Source organism: Nicotiana tomentosiformis, chromosome 2, assembly GCF_000390325.3.
Source record: "Nicotiana tomentosiformis chromosome 2, ASM39032v3, whole genome shotgun sequence".
In the NCBI taxonomy this organism is placed as follows: Eukaryota; Viridiplantae; Streptophyta; class Magnoliopsida; order Solanales; family Solanaceae; genus Nicotiana; species Nicotiana tomentosiformis.
In genome coordinates this window covers 111,188,838-111,203,150 of record NC_090813.1, presented here as the reverse complement: position 1 = coordinate 111,203,150, position 14,313 = coordinate 111,188,838, and the positions used below count along the sequence as shown (strand labels likewise).

Here is a 14,313-nt window from a genome sequence, read left to right as displayed (position 1 = left end):
CCCGGTGGTAAGCGCTTCGTTCGGGCCTTAGTACGAGAGGTTCTTAGCTTCAATCCCGATTCCAAGTAGTTATGTCCTTGCTTCGTTTGCTCCACCGAGAAATCGGGGTACTCACTAGCCCTGTTTTTACCCGTATACAGATAGTCCCTTCATTTTTCATAGAGTAGGTTCGCCGAGACAATAAGAAACGATAGATGAACCCCGGTTCCTTCCTTCGTACATCACGATCGAAACGACGAAGAAGTCGGAACGTCCCATCAGTCGTGTCGTTCTGACTTCGAACACGTGTCAACCACCAGCTGGTTGTCTTCGAATGCGAAGCGTCGCGTACTTCCCCTATAAAAGCTTCTATCCTCTGCTCTTTTTTCACTTTCCGATCAAGCTTCCACCTTCGAATTTTCTAGCTCTCACCAACTTCTTTCAAACCTTCATATCTTCATCCGTGATCTTCAAATTCTCATAATTGTTTTTAGGTTCTTACCCAGATTTTCTTCAAATCTTCATACTCTACTCTTCAGCCTTCAAACTTGTTCCTTCAAACCTTCATATTTTTTCTTTAAATTTTCAAACTTTACCAGATAGCAATGGCTAAAATGTCTAAATCAGTTCCTCAATAGGCTGTCTCTTCATCTTCCCACCTGGCCACAAATGCTGAGGTGGCTGCTTCCGAGGCGGTTTTCCCGAAGTGGCCGCTCCCGAGGTGGCTGCCTCTGGGGCATATGCCCCCGAGCCTCCCATAAAAAGCTTTATACGCGGGGGTTGCTCAATCGCGGACGACTTCAAAGTCGAGAAACCCTCATCTAAAAAGGACCGGGGTGAAGGAGCATCGAGGTATATATGCTTCATTAGTGAAGATGTCCTTCCCGTGGTCCGAGAGGATTGTAAATTGGAAGGCATGGACATAGTAGTCTCCGGGCCTGAGGACGCTATTACTACCAACGTGGAGGGGTATTTAAGTGTTTACACTTACCTTTTCACACTAGGCCCGGTAGACCAAGTTGTTTTGGATTTTTGCAAGAGATACGAGGTGTGCCTTGGGCAAATCCACATGTCTCTCTAAAGGATCGTGATCTTCCTCCGTTATTTTGTGAATAACACCGAGTCTCTTCGATTCACCATCGACACTTGCTCCGTCTATACAATCCACGAATTTTTCGAAAGGGATTAATCAAGCTCACTCGCTAGGCCAGCAAGGCCCCCTTTTCGAGTATTGACGTAGATCGAGACCGAGGCTGGCAGGGGCGCTTTGTTCGGGTGAAGACTAAAGACTTGATCCCTCCCGATTTCATGCCATTCCCCGAGAAGTAGAATGTTTCTCGTAAGTGCAGCATTTCCTTAAGTGTCAATTTTTCTTCATCTCCTTTCTCATCATTCGTATTTGTGGTTGTGTGGCTATTGCCCGGGTTCCAAATGCGGTCCTCGGCTCAAGGAGTGGATCGAAGGTATCTGCAAAGAGATGTCATACTTCGAGCGCTCATGGCGCAAGCTTTCGAAGGGCCGATGGGAGGCCCGTTCTCATGGTAAGGTTCTTCTATGAATAGTTATTACTGTGCTCTTAACTCACATTATACTAACCTTTCTTCTTTCTTTTATAGGTTTGCCTAAGACCACCGGACTTAGGCCTCTGGAAAGGGATGAGGAAGTGTCCTTGTTCGCTGATCCTTCCATTACCGAACAACCCAGAGCTGTCGCGGGGGAAAAGAAAAAGAGGAAGAGAAAACCCTCAGGCTCCCCGGGTCCCGAGGTGAAGCCGAAGAAGAGGGTGGCTCGTAAGCCCAAGCCCAAGAAGAGTACCAACTCCCAGGTGCCGGATTCTGATTCGCTTCTCCAGCTCAAGGACGAGCCGAAAGAAGACGACATTCTTGTTGCCCACGGATCGACCCCTCTCGGGGAGTATGCGGCGACCAAAAAGAAGAGTCGTGAGGTCAGGCCCCTCCCATTCTGAGGGTCCGAAGTCGAGATGGAGGTTGTGACCTCTCAAGAAACTGCTCCTGCCTTGAAGGAGGCTACCGGTGTGATTGACATTGTTGAGACGCCCTCCAACACTGATTCTATGCTCGACGAGGCTCAAGCGGGCAAAGAGAAATCAAGTGAAGGAGCACAAGGTGCTGATGACCCCCTCTGTTCCTTCTTTGATGGCGTGGACATGTCCAATTCGGACGATTTTACCGGGCAAAAATTGGTTAATCAGTTTCCCGCTCCGAGTGTGGACCCCGTTCGCAAAAGATCGGTTATTCTTACTGTCCCGGAGGATGCTCGGGTTCTATCCGTTCCCGTGGGCATAGCCAGCTACCTCCGATGCCTGGTGACCGAGGAGGACCAAGCAAAAATGAATGAGGTGGGCATGCCGTGTCTTTTCAATGAGGCGCAGCAGGCGTTGCACCGAGTAAGGCATCATTACGTCCTCTTAAAGTTTACTCAGGTTTTAATATCTCTCACGACTTTTGTTGTTTTGCAGGCCTCGGTACTTTACCATGAGAGCTTCCTCTGGTACTGTTTCGAGGTCAATCAGCTCGAGTTCGAGCTCAAGGAGCAGTCTCGAAAGAAGGATATGTACAAGCTCCTCAGTGAGCAACAAGACGGGGCTATCAAGGACCTTCAGGCCGAGCTGGATAGGGCTCAGAAGGAAGCTTCGACCTTGAAGTGGGGAACATGCCGACCTGGTCAAAAAGGTAAAGGTCTTTGAAGTTAGAAACGAGGAACTAGTCGTAGTGGCTAACGAAAAAACCTCGTAGGTTCAACAAAAGATCGACCAGATCGACCAACTCCGAATCGAGCTAAATGAGATCCAAGCCATGGCCGATGGGTGGAAGAGCAAAATGGACATGCTGGCTTCGGAGAAGGAAATCGCCCAAGCAAAGCTGGAATCGGTAGAGGTTCAACTTCAGGTGGAGAAGGAGAAAGCTGACAAGCGGTCCCATCTGAATGAGGATCTCCAAGCACAGCTGAGCTTGGCTGTCGATGAGCGGGACACCCTCGGCAGAGAGTATGAAGCAATAAAGTCCAAGTTGGACATAACCTGCACCGATGCCGAAGAGATGGTGGCCCAGTACAAGGCCGATATTGAGGCTGCCGAGACCCGTCTGAAGATGAATGCTGAATATATGAGGTGGTTGTCTCGAAGGGAGACCCTCAAAGAGATTCACGCCCGAGGCTTTGACCTGTCGGTCGAGATCGAGGAAGCAATAAAGATTGAGGCTGAGGCGAAGAAACTTTCTGAGCCTGAAGGTTCTGAAGACTCTGAGGGTTCTGTGGGATCCGAAGGTTCCGACGGTTCTGGCGACGAGTAGGGCATCGGTGAGGATCAGGCATGAATGCCTTAGAACTTTTTTAGTTTTTGTCTTGTGTATGTTTTTTGTTTATTTTGAGGCTGTTTTTGTTGGGCCTTTGTAAATACATTCCGGAATATATAAAATTTCCCTTTCTGGCAATTTCGAGTTTCTACTTTTTAACATTTTTTCATAATTTCTATTCTTGCAAATATTTCTAATGCCTTAGAATATAATCAAATATAGTAATAAGTCGTTCATTTTTCAGAGGTCCGAATAGAGCCAAACTTCGATGCAACTTTATTTGCTCGAGGCTTTGAAAACTCGGTGTGACCGGAAGTTTTCCCAAGATGCTTAGGTGATTTTAGACGATGCTTTTGTCGAGGGTAATCTTTTAGCAGGCTTTGAATTTTTATAAAGGCCTTATGTTCTGATTATGAGCTTCGAACATCTCCGAGCCATTTTTTAGGGTGGTCGTAGCCTTTTGTGTTTAGGCACTATCAAATAGGTTTTGTGCCTCCGGTATTTGATAGCCCGAGTTTCCCGAGGTTTTTTTGGATGACAGTCCCTGAGTAGGGGTAGCCTTTGGGCTCGATAGTCCCCGAATAGTGGTAGCCCATGGGCCCTTAGGATCTATGTTTTAAGAGGCAAAAATGCATAATAGCAAGGTGGGAACTTTCTTTCATTTCTGTGTGTAAAGTACATAATCGAAAGCGCATAAAAGCTTGTATCATGGCTAATGTGGCCTATGTGGGCACAGTTCACTTGACCGTTTGGCCCTTACAATAAATCCTATTTACCGAACCTAAGCTATTCAAGTACAAAGTTTCCTTCTCTCCTTGCTAAGAACCTTAACCCGAGGGTGATGGCCCCCAGTATTCGAGGTCGGTCTTGAGAGGGCTCAGATATTGTTGAGCCCATTGACTCCGATTTAAGACCGGCATTCGAATCTATGTTAGCACGATTTACTGTTGTCTCGTTAATAACCTTGCCAAAAAACCCATTTGGGACAAAAACGGTTCAAAGGAAAAAGAGTGCAACGCGTACTTTCAGACCTAATAGTCACATTCTCCCTTGGCTGTTGCCTACAAGTGTTAGTCCGATTTATAATATTATAAAAAAGTAAATGAGATCGTACCTTAGTAATAGTACCGCTTTAAGTGTGTCACGTTCCAGTTGTTCGGTAGCTATGCACCGTTGCATGCTTCGAGTTTGTATGAGCCTTTGCCGGTGATTCCGATGACTCGATATGGTCCTTCCCAATTCGGTCCCAGCTTCCCTTCTTTCAGGTTTTGGGTATGCAGTGTTACTTTTCTTAATACCAAGTCCCTGATCTTGAAATGTCAGTGGTTGGCTCTTCGGTTGTAGTATTTTTTATCCGTTGTTCCAGGCTCGTGCTCATGGCCTCCCTGTTCGATTCTTCGGTTGCATATCGGAACCTGAGACTCGGTTCTCCCACTTCGACTAGTATTAATGCTTCGGCACCGTAGACCAATGAAAACGGGGTGGCCCCGGTACTAGACTTCAAAGTTGTACGGTATGCCTACAAGACTTCGGGCATAATTTCCTTCTATTTCCCTTTGGCATCGGTCAACATCTTTTCCAGCTTTTGAAGTATAATCTTGTTTGTAGATTCTTCTTGTCCGTTACCGCTAGGGTGATAAGGTGCCGATAGTAATCTTGTGTTCTTCGACAAACTTGTTTACCTTGCCGCCGATAAATTGCTTCCCATTATCACATACGATCTCAGTCGGTATCCCGAACCGGCATATTATGTGGTCCCAAATAAAGTTAATAACTTCTTTTTCCTGGACTTTCTCGAACGCTTGAGCTTCGACCCATTTAGAAAAATAATCGGTCATAAACAGTATAAATTGAGCCTTACCAGGTGCCCACGGTAGGGGACCGACGATGTCCATTCCCAATTTCATGAACTGTCATGGGGATAAGACTGAATGGAGTAGCTCTCCGGGTTGATGGATCATCGGTGCGTGTCTCTGACAGCTGCCGCATCTTCGTACAAAGTCCTTTGCATCTTCCTCCATGTCGATCCGGTAATAGTCGACCCTGATTATTTTCCGAACCAAAGATTCTGCCCCTAAATGGTTCCCACAAGTGCCTTCATGAACTTCTCTCAATACATATTCGGTATCTCCCGGCCCCAAGCATATGGCGAGCGGGCCATTGAATGTTCTTCTGAACAGACTCCCTTTGGACAAGCTAAACGTGGCCGCCTTCGTGTGCAGAGCTTTCGATTCTTTAGGATCCGAGGGCAACTTCCCAATATTCAAATAATATATGTATTTGTTCCTCCAATCCCAAGTTAAACTTGTTGAGTTTACTTCGGCGTGACCTTCTTCTGCCACCGACTTCATGAGTTGTACGACTGTTCACGAACTGAATTCATTGTCATCAATCGATGACCCCAAGTTAGCAAGAGTATCGGCCTCGCTATTTTGATCTCGGGGCACGTGTTGTAGGGTCCATTCCTTGAATTGATGCAGCATTACCTGCAACTCGTCTAAATACCTTTGCATTCGTTCCTCTTTTACTTCGAACGTCCCATTGACTTGATTTACCACAAGGAAGGAATCGCACTTAGCTTCGACCACCTCGGCCCCAAGGCTTTTTGTAACGACTCGGCCAGTTGTTTTGAGAGTAATAGCCCTGATCCCCTATTAACTCTTTCCCCATATCTTTTTCTGCTTATGTGACTTGTTGGGAGGTTTTGTTTTTGGTTCCGGAGTGTTTTGGGACACTTAGTCCCTAAACGGAAGCTTTAAGCCTTAGGATTTTGACCGTAGTCAGAATAGTGTGAAGACGACTCAGGAATTGAGTTCCGTCGGTTCCGTTAGCTCCGTTGGGTGATTTTGGACTTCGGAGCGTGTCCAGACGGTGAATTTAAGGTCTGTAGCTCATTTATGCTTGAAATGGCGAAAGTCAAATTTTTGGAGATTTTGACCTGTAGTGGACCTTTTGATATCGGGGTTGGAATCCGATTCCGAAAGTTGGAGTAGGTCTGTAATGTCGAATATGATTTGTGTGCAAAATTTGAGGGCAATCAGACGTGATTTGATAGGTTTCGGCATCAGTTGTAGAAGTTTGAAGTTTCAAAGTTCATTAAGTTTGAATTGATTCGTGTTTTTAGCATTGTTTGATGTGATTTGAGGGCTCGACTAAGTCTGTATGGTGATTTAGGACTAGTTTCTATGTTTGGTTAAGGTCCCGAGGGGCTCGGGTGTGTTTCAGATGCTTAACGGATTGAGTTTTGGACTTATGCAATTGCTGAAGCTATCCGAGTTCTGGTGTTTTTGCACCTGGGGTGGGGAGACCGCATGTGCGGGATCGCACGTGCGGAGTGAAGGGTGCATGTGTGCTGTTGGTCAAGAAGGTCTGTGAGCTCAGGTGCGGAAGTCAAGCTGCAGGTGCGACCCAAGCTCGCAGATGCGGTCCCAGCCATTTTCGCACATGCGATGAGTTTTCCGCTGGTGCGGGTGAAGGCTCGCAGAAGCGAGTTTGCTGGGCAAAAAATAGGATTTCGAGGATTGATTTCCCATTTCGATTTTGGGACTTTGAGAGTTCGGATTGGGCGATTATTTGAGGGATTTTCAGAGAAAACTTTTGGGTAACAATTCTTAACTCATTTATGGTTATATTCCACTAATCTATGGTTTTCATCATTTAATTTCAGATTTGGGTTGAAATTTTGGGAAAATGAGAAGAAGTTCTTCAACTAAGATTTTGGGTTTTGATAGAGAATTTGACATCGGATTTGGATAATTTTGGTACGAGTGAACTCATGAGTGAATGAGTGTTCATATTTTGTGACTTTTACCCGATTCCGAGACGTGGGCCCGGGGAGACTTTTTGGGACAATTTTCTAATTTCTCGCTTTAGCTTTGATTTCATTAACTAGATTAGTTTCTTATAGTTATATTTATGATATGTAATTGATTTTGGCTAGATTTGGGCCATTCGGAGTCGGATATTCGTGGAAAAAGCATTGTTACAGATTGATTTGAGCTTGGTTCGAGGTAAGTGGCTTGCCTAACCTTGTGTGAGAAAAATCCCCTTAGGATTTGGTACTGTCGTGATATGTGAGCACCGTGTACGTGAGGTGACGAGTACGTACACGGGCTATTTGTTGAAAAACCTGATTTATTTTACTGAGTAACAACCTGTTTTTCCTTTAATTTGAGTTATACTGTTTAAATGAGTATTAGTCTGTTTTCATTCTTAATTTAGCTATTCCAACATGCGTATTTATCCTGTTTAGTCTAATATCGCATGTCTACGTGCTTTAACTACTTATCTGAACTATGTGAAGCATGCCTAGTTAATTTTCTGTTTTTCCTTGTTCTTTATCAGTCTTAACTGTAAAATTCTTGTTGTTAACTATGGTATTTATCGACTGAGCTGTGTGTTTACTTTTGAGACTACGAGGTGATTCATCGGGAGTTCTCCATGTATATTTACTTTTGAGACTACGAGGCGGTTTCTTTGGAGTTCTCCCTGCATATTTACTTTTGAGACTACAAGGCGGTACCTCGGGAGTTCTCCCTGTATATTTATTTTGGGACTACGAGATGGTATCTCGGGAGATCCCCTATTGTTTAACCCTATGTGTTATACTGTTGCCTTGCTGTGTTTCCTTTTGTTAAATTCTAGTCTCTTATTATATTGTATATTCTCCTGCTTTATTTATTATATACCAGTGGGCCTGACCTGACCTCTTCACTACTCGACCGAGGTTAGGCTTGGCACTTACTGGGTATCGTTGTGGTGTACTAATGCTACTCTTCTGCATATAATTTTTGTGTGCAGATCCAGGTACTACTTATCAGCCCCGCTATTAGCTGAGAGTGCTTCCTGCTGTACGGAGATTTCAAGGTACATTTGCCGTACCCGAAGACCTCGGAGTCCCTCTCTATTCTCTCCTATGTCATTTACCTTCCGTACTTTTTTTTGTTAGAATCTGGTGTATAGAGATACTAGTTTCCTTCTGTAGCTTTGGACTTATGATGTTTCGGGTTTTTTTTAAGATGGTGTATTTGTAGAGTATTGGTTATTGTGCATGCCGAGCGGCATTGTTATTAGTTATTCAGTTATCCACTGCTGTTAGTTGTCAAGTTTTATTTCCACTTTGTTATTTTTCGCAATTTGTTAGGCTTACCTAGTCGTAGAGACTAGGTGCCGTCACGACGTTATATAGAGGGAGTTTGGGGTCGTGACACTTTTAGCCAATTCGAGACCTACAATCATGGCCTCATACTCGGTCTCGTTGTTAGTCAATTTCACAGTTCTAATAGATTGCCTATCTACGTTACCCGTAGGTGGCTTAGCACGATGCCGAGCCTGGACCCCTTTACGTTCGAAGCACCATCTGTAAAGAGGGTCCAAACTCCTGAGGTTAACAATAGTTCCCTTTTAACTTCAGGTATTAAGTCCGGCGTAAAGTAGGCTACGAAGTCTGGCAAATTTTATGATTGGTGGCGGTTCGGGGCCGATACTCAATATCGTACCCACTAATTTCGACTGCCCATTTGGCCAACCGGTCTGAGAACTTGGGTTAATATATGATGTTCCTTAGTGGGTACGAGATTACGACACATATGGGATGGCATTGAAAGTATGGTTTTAATTTTCTGGAGGCGCTTAGCAAAGAGAGCACCAATTTTTTCAGGTAAGGATACCTTGTTTCGGCCTCGCCTAGAATTCTACTAACATAGTAAATAGGAAAATTGCGTACCTTACTCTTCCCGGACTAAGACTCCACTTACTGCCACCTCAGATACCACTAAGTAAAGGTACAACTACTCATCCGCCTTTGTAGTATGGAGTAGGGGTGGACTCGAAAGGTACCGTTTGAGTTCTTCCAAAGCTTGTTGGCACTCTGGGGTCCATGAAAAGTTACTCTTCTTCTTCTTCAATAGTGAGAAGAACCGATGGCTTTTGTCTGAGGACCTCGATATGAACCTGTCCAGAGCGGCTATACGCCCGGTTATCCTCTAAACAGCCTTAACACTGTCCACCATGGTGATGTCTTCTATACTTTTGATTTTATCAGGATTGATCTCGATCCCCCGATTGGACACCATGAACCTGAGGAATTTTTCGGATCCAACCCCAAATGCGTATTTTTCCGGGTTCAACTTCATATTGTATCTCCTCAATATGTCAGAGGTTTCCTGGAAATGTTTCAAATGGTCCTCTGCTCGCAGGGACTTGACTAACATGTCGTCAATATAAACCTCCATTTATTTTCCTATTTGTTCTTCGAACATCCGGTTTACTAGGCGTTGATAAGTGGCTCCAGCATTTTTAACTCGAACGGCATTACATTATAACAATAGGTGCCGAATTTAGTAATAAAAAGAAGTCTTTTCTTGATCGTCCGGGCCCATCCAGGTTTGGTTATACCCCTGAATAGGCATCGAGAAAGCTGAGTATCTCGTGCCTGGCCATCGCATCGATCATTTGATCAATGTTAGGCAAAGGAAAAGAGTCCTTAGGGCATGCCTTGTTTAAGTCTTTGTAATCTATGCACATTCTTAATTTATTCCCTTTTTAGGCACTACCAGTCCGGGTATTTAACTTCCCGAATGGAACCTATTTTAAGGAGTTTAGATAGCTCATTTTGATGAATGCATGTTTGACTTCGGACTGAGGCCTCCTCTTCTGTTTAACTGGGTGGAACTTTGAATCCAAACTCAACTTATGAGTGGTTATCTCCGGCGGGATCCCTGTCATATCAATATGGGACCAACCGAAACAATCTATGTTAGCTATAAGGAATTCAATGAGTTTTTTCTTGAGCTCGGGAGTTAACCTCGTGCCCAGGTATACCTTCCGATCGGGCAAGTTTTCGATCAATATGACTTGCTCCAGCTCCTCGACCGTTGATTTGGTGGCATCGAAATCATCATGGGCGATGAACGACCTAGGGACTCAGTAATCATCATCCTCACCTGCTCCCCGCTCATCCAGTTCAGTTGGGGCCGGTATTGGTGATTGCTATTTAGTTTCTTCCTTCCTAATCGGCTCCGTGTTTTTTGATGTCGAGAGCAAGGGCATCGGGATCACCTCGTCGACTGCGAACATTTCTTTTGCGATCGGCTGCTCTCCGTAAACTGTCTTGGTTCCTCCCGGCATGGGGAACTTTAGTGACTAGTGTAATGTCGAGGGTACTACCCTCATGTTGTGAACCCAAGGCCTTCCGAATAAGGCATTATAAATCATGCCCCTTTCGATCACGTAGAATTTGGTATCCTGAATTGTCCCGGCGGTATTTATGGGAAAAGTTATTTCCCCTTTGGTAGTTTTGCATGCCATGTTAAATCCGTTCAGCACCCGGACCGCCGGCACTATTTGATTTTGTAGCCCCAACTGTTCTACGACCCTCGATCTGATGATGTTGGCTGAGTTGCCCGGATCAATCAACACACGCTTGACTCGGGATTTGTTTATAAGTACGTATATCACCAGTGCATCATTATGAGTCTGCACGATGCCCTCGGCATCCTCATCGCTGAACGAAATGATTCCTTCCGGAATATAATCTCGGGTGCGCTTCTCCCTTGTGATAAATACTTTAGTGCGTTTTATCACTGTCCCTTGAGGGACATCGACCCCTCCAATGATCATGTTGATGACGTGTTGGGGTTCCTCTGGTTCAATCTGTTTGTTGGCGTCCCTGTTTTCTGAAGTGTTTTTTGGCTCGATCACTCAGAAATTCTCGCAGGTGTCCGTTATTAATAATCGGGCAACTTCTTCTCTTAATTGTTGGCAGTGCTCGGTCATGTGGCCATGAGTGCCATGATACTTACCCATCAGGTTAGGATCTCTCTAGGTAGGATCAGACTGCAATGGTAGAGGCCACTTGGTCTCTTTGTTGAGCCCGATGACAGATACGATGCTGGTTGCATCGACGTTGAATTTATACTCTGATAATCTCGGAGCTTCCCTTCCCGCGAGCGGCCTGTCGAACCCATTTTTGCTCATCAGGCCTCGGCTATTGGGCCCTTAATCACTTCTCTTTTTGTTCCTTATAGAGTTGCACCCGGACTTGTTTCCCCTTCGATCTGCACTGTATGGTTGATACAGATGTCGGACCGGCCTCGATTCATGATCGATAACTCTCTTAGGCCTATCTTCGGTTCTGATGGGATAAATAGACCCGGAAGGGGACCCGATCTGATCGTCCTCGACTCTGATTTTTTACTAGTACATGTTGTGGATATCGGCCCAAGTTACCGCTGGGTACTCTACCAAATTTTGTTTTAACTGCTGCGAAGCCAAGGAGCTTGTGGGGTTAAGTCCTTGAGTAAATGCCTGAATGACCCAATCGTCCGCAACCAGAGGCAGGTCCATACGTTCTATTTGAAACCTTGACACGAACTCCCTAATCATCTCGTTGTCCCTTTGCTTAACTTTGAAAAGGTCTAATTCTTTAGCCTCGACCTTGATGGCCCCGGCATGAGCTTTTACAAAAGCATCTGCGAGCATAGCGAACGAATCAATGGAGTTTGGGGGCAAGTTGTGGTACCATATCATCGCTCCTTTTATCAGAGTTTCCCCAAACATCTTTAATAACACCGACTCGATTTCATCGTGTTCCAAGTCGTTACCTTTGATGGCGCATGTGTAAGAGGTCACATGCTCATTTGGATCCGTAGTTCCGTTATATTTTGGAATATCGGGGAAATGAAACCTCTTCGGGATTGGTTTCGGTGCCGCGCTCGGAGTGAAAGGCTTTTGGACAAATTTCTTGGAGTTCAGGCCTTTCAATATCGGAGGCGCTCCTAGGATTTGATCAACTCGGGAATTGTATGTCTCTACCTTCTTGTCATTTGCCTCGATTTTCTTTTCACCAAATTTCACTTGTTTCGTTACTTCCTCTAGCATTTTCATCACTTCAGGGCTGACACCGGATTTAGCTTCACTCGGCCTTTCGATGATTTGCTCATTTCTTCGAGTGTTTTCCCGGGGCGGTTCAGGCTCAACTCTGCTGGGGGCGCGGCTTTGGTTTTGCAGCTGCGCTATCACCGCCTGCTGAGCATGTAGCATTTTGAAGATCAATCGTAGACTGAACCCATCACCTTCGCCTTCGGTGCTCCCTGAGCAGTTGGTCGGGCTCCTCCAGAAATGTTGTTTTCGGGGTCAGTAAGAAGGTGTGCGTTGATGTCCACATGTGAGTTAGTATCCACTGGGTCCACGACTAGGACCCCGTTGGGATCAGCAGGGGGCACCTCATTACTAGGCACCAGATTGTTGTTTTTGCCATGATGGCCAGATCCATCTTCAATATTCAAGTGAGCGGATTGAGAATTTGACATTTTTAAGCTTACCTGAATTGAGACCTTAAAGAACAAGTGTAAAATAGAGTGCATTATGGAGATTTGTATCAAACCACCAATATTATCCTTATCCCCACGGTGGGCGCCAAACTGTTTATCCTCGAAAATGGATAATAATTGAATTTATACGCGGTTTTAAGGATATGTGGACTAATTCAATACAAGTGATCAATAACGTTAAATAAGTGAATTAAAGATAGAATAAATAATCAAACCAGTTGTGATATTAGGTCCGAGCTCGGATCTGAGCTTAGGTATTGTTCTGCCCTTGATTCGAAGCCAAATACTTGTGAAGAACTATGAGCAAAAATAAGAACTTTGAATAACTTTAAAAGCAGAGAAAACAAGTGTATATTGCCTTGATATACGTGTTTACAGCGTGTCTATTAAATAATAAACTTCTCCTATATATAGTAGAGGAGTTTTACCCTAAGTACAAATCTAAGAAAGTTAAAAATCTTATTTTTCGTTGATCACTGATCCACTGTCAATACGGACCGAGATCCATGTCGTGATATTCGGTTGGGTGCGGATATCACATCCCTTTGTTAGTCATGTACAACCGTTTGGTTAAGGTCTTGGAGCCCGAACCGGACTCGGAGGAGGGGGGGATTGTCTAGATGGCCCCGGTGGTAATCGCTTCGTTCGGGCCTTAGTACGAGAGGTTCTTAGCTTCGATCCCGATTCCATGTAGTTATGACCTTGCTTCGTTTGCCCCGCCGGGAAATCGGGGTGCTCACTAGCCCCAGTTTTACCCGTATACATAACTATTTAGTGAACCAAGAAGAAGAAGGATTACATTGACCGAATAAAAGTGATAAATATGTAGGTGTTTGCATTTTCTTACTATAAGAAATAAGAAATGTCGTGCATTTTAAACGTTTCTCCTTGCAAATAAAATGTCTTACTATATAGCAAATAAATCTCATTTTTTGCTAGGTATTTTTTGATGGAAAAATCGGGCCCACCCGATTTTACTGTATGACCGAGACCGGGAGTTTGTATCGAAGGACGACTCCGAAGTAGATCAGATCGAGGCACGAAGGCAAGGTACCGAGATCGGGATTCGAGGCACCTGCCAAGATCGAGGCCGACAACAATCGAGACCGAACGAGACAGGCATCGAGCAATACCGAAGATTGCGTAATAACGAAAAAATGAGATATCCGCAACCGGTCGAAGATCATGGAGAAAATATCGGAACATATCAAATCAAGAACGGTTGTTTAGTTAATCATGGGATTTACTTCTGTAATTAGAATGGTACCATATATAGAATTCCTCTACTATATAAAGGGGAGTTCTAACCATTTGTAGGTACGACTGATAACAAAGCAATATAATTTTCTTCCTCGCTCACACTCTTATTCTTCAGCTTATTGTGTTCTTATTGTCCTTGCATCAATCAGTTCGAAGATACTCTAACTCAAGGGTTGAGTTCTACTCAAATACTGGTTTGATTTACTTTATTGTATAATTCTATCTTTAATCTTCATATTTATCAATCAGTATTAAGTGAAATCACGTGTCCTTAAATCCACATTATAAGTTTAATTGTTATCCAATTTTGAGGATAAACAGTTTGGCGCCCACTGTGGGGCTAAGGATAATAGTGATTGCTTAATACTGATTCCGATAACCCACTACTTTACGCTTGTTCTTGTAAGTGTTTTTGTTTTCAGGAAAAA

General features: G+C 44.4%; 1 protein-coding gene across 1 annotated transcript; it reads left to right on the top strand.

Moving 5' to 3' along the window:
• The first annotated feature begins 2,795 nt into the window (after nucleotides 1–2,795).
• On the top strand, nucleotides 2,796–3,290 carry LOC104086063 (uncharacterized). The gene has a single exon (XM_009590220.1). The coding sequence runs from the start codon at nucleotides 2,796–2,798 to the stop codon at nucleotides 3,288–3,290; it is 495 nt and encodes a 164-aa protein (XP_009588515.1).
• The last annotated feature ends 11,023 nt before the right edge of the window (nucleotides 3,291–14,313 follow it).

Coding starts and splice junctions, on each gene's coding strand:
- LOC104086063 (XM_009590220.1), top strand. CDS start 2,796: ATGGCCGATGGGTGGAAGAGCAAAATGGACATGCTGGCTTCGGAGAAG.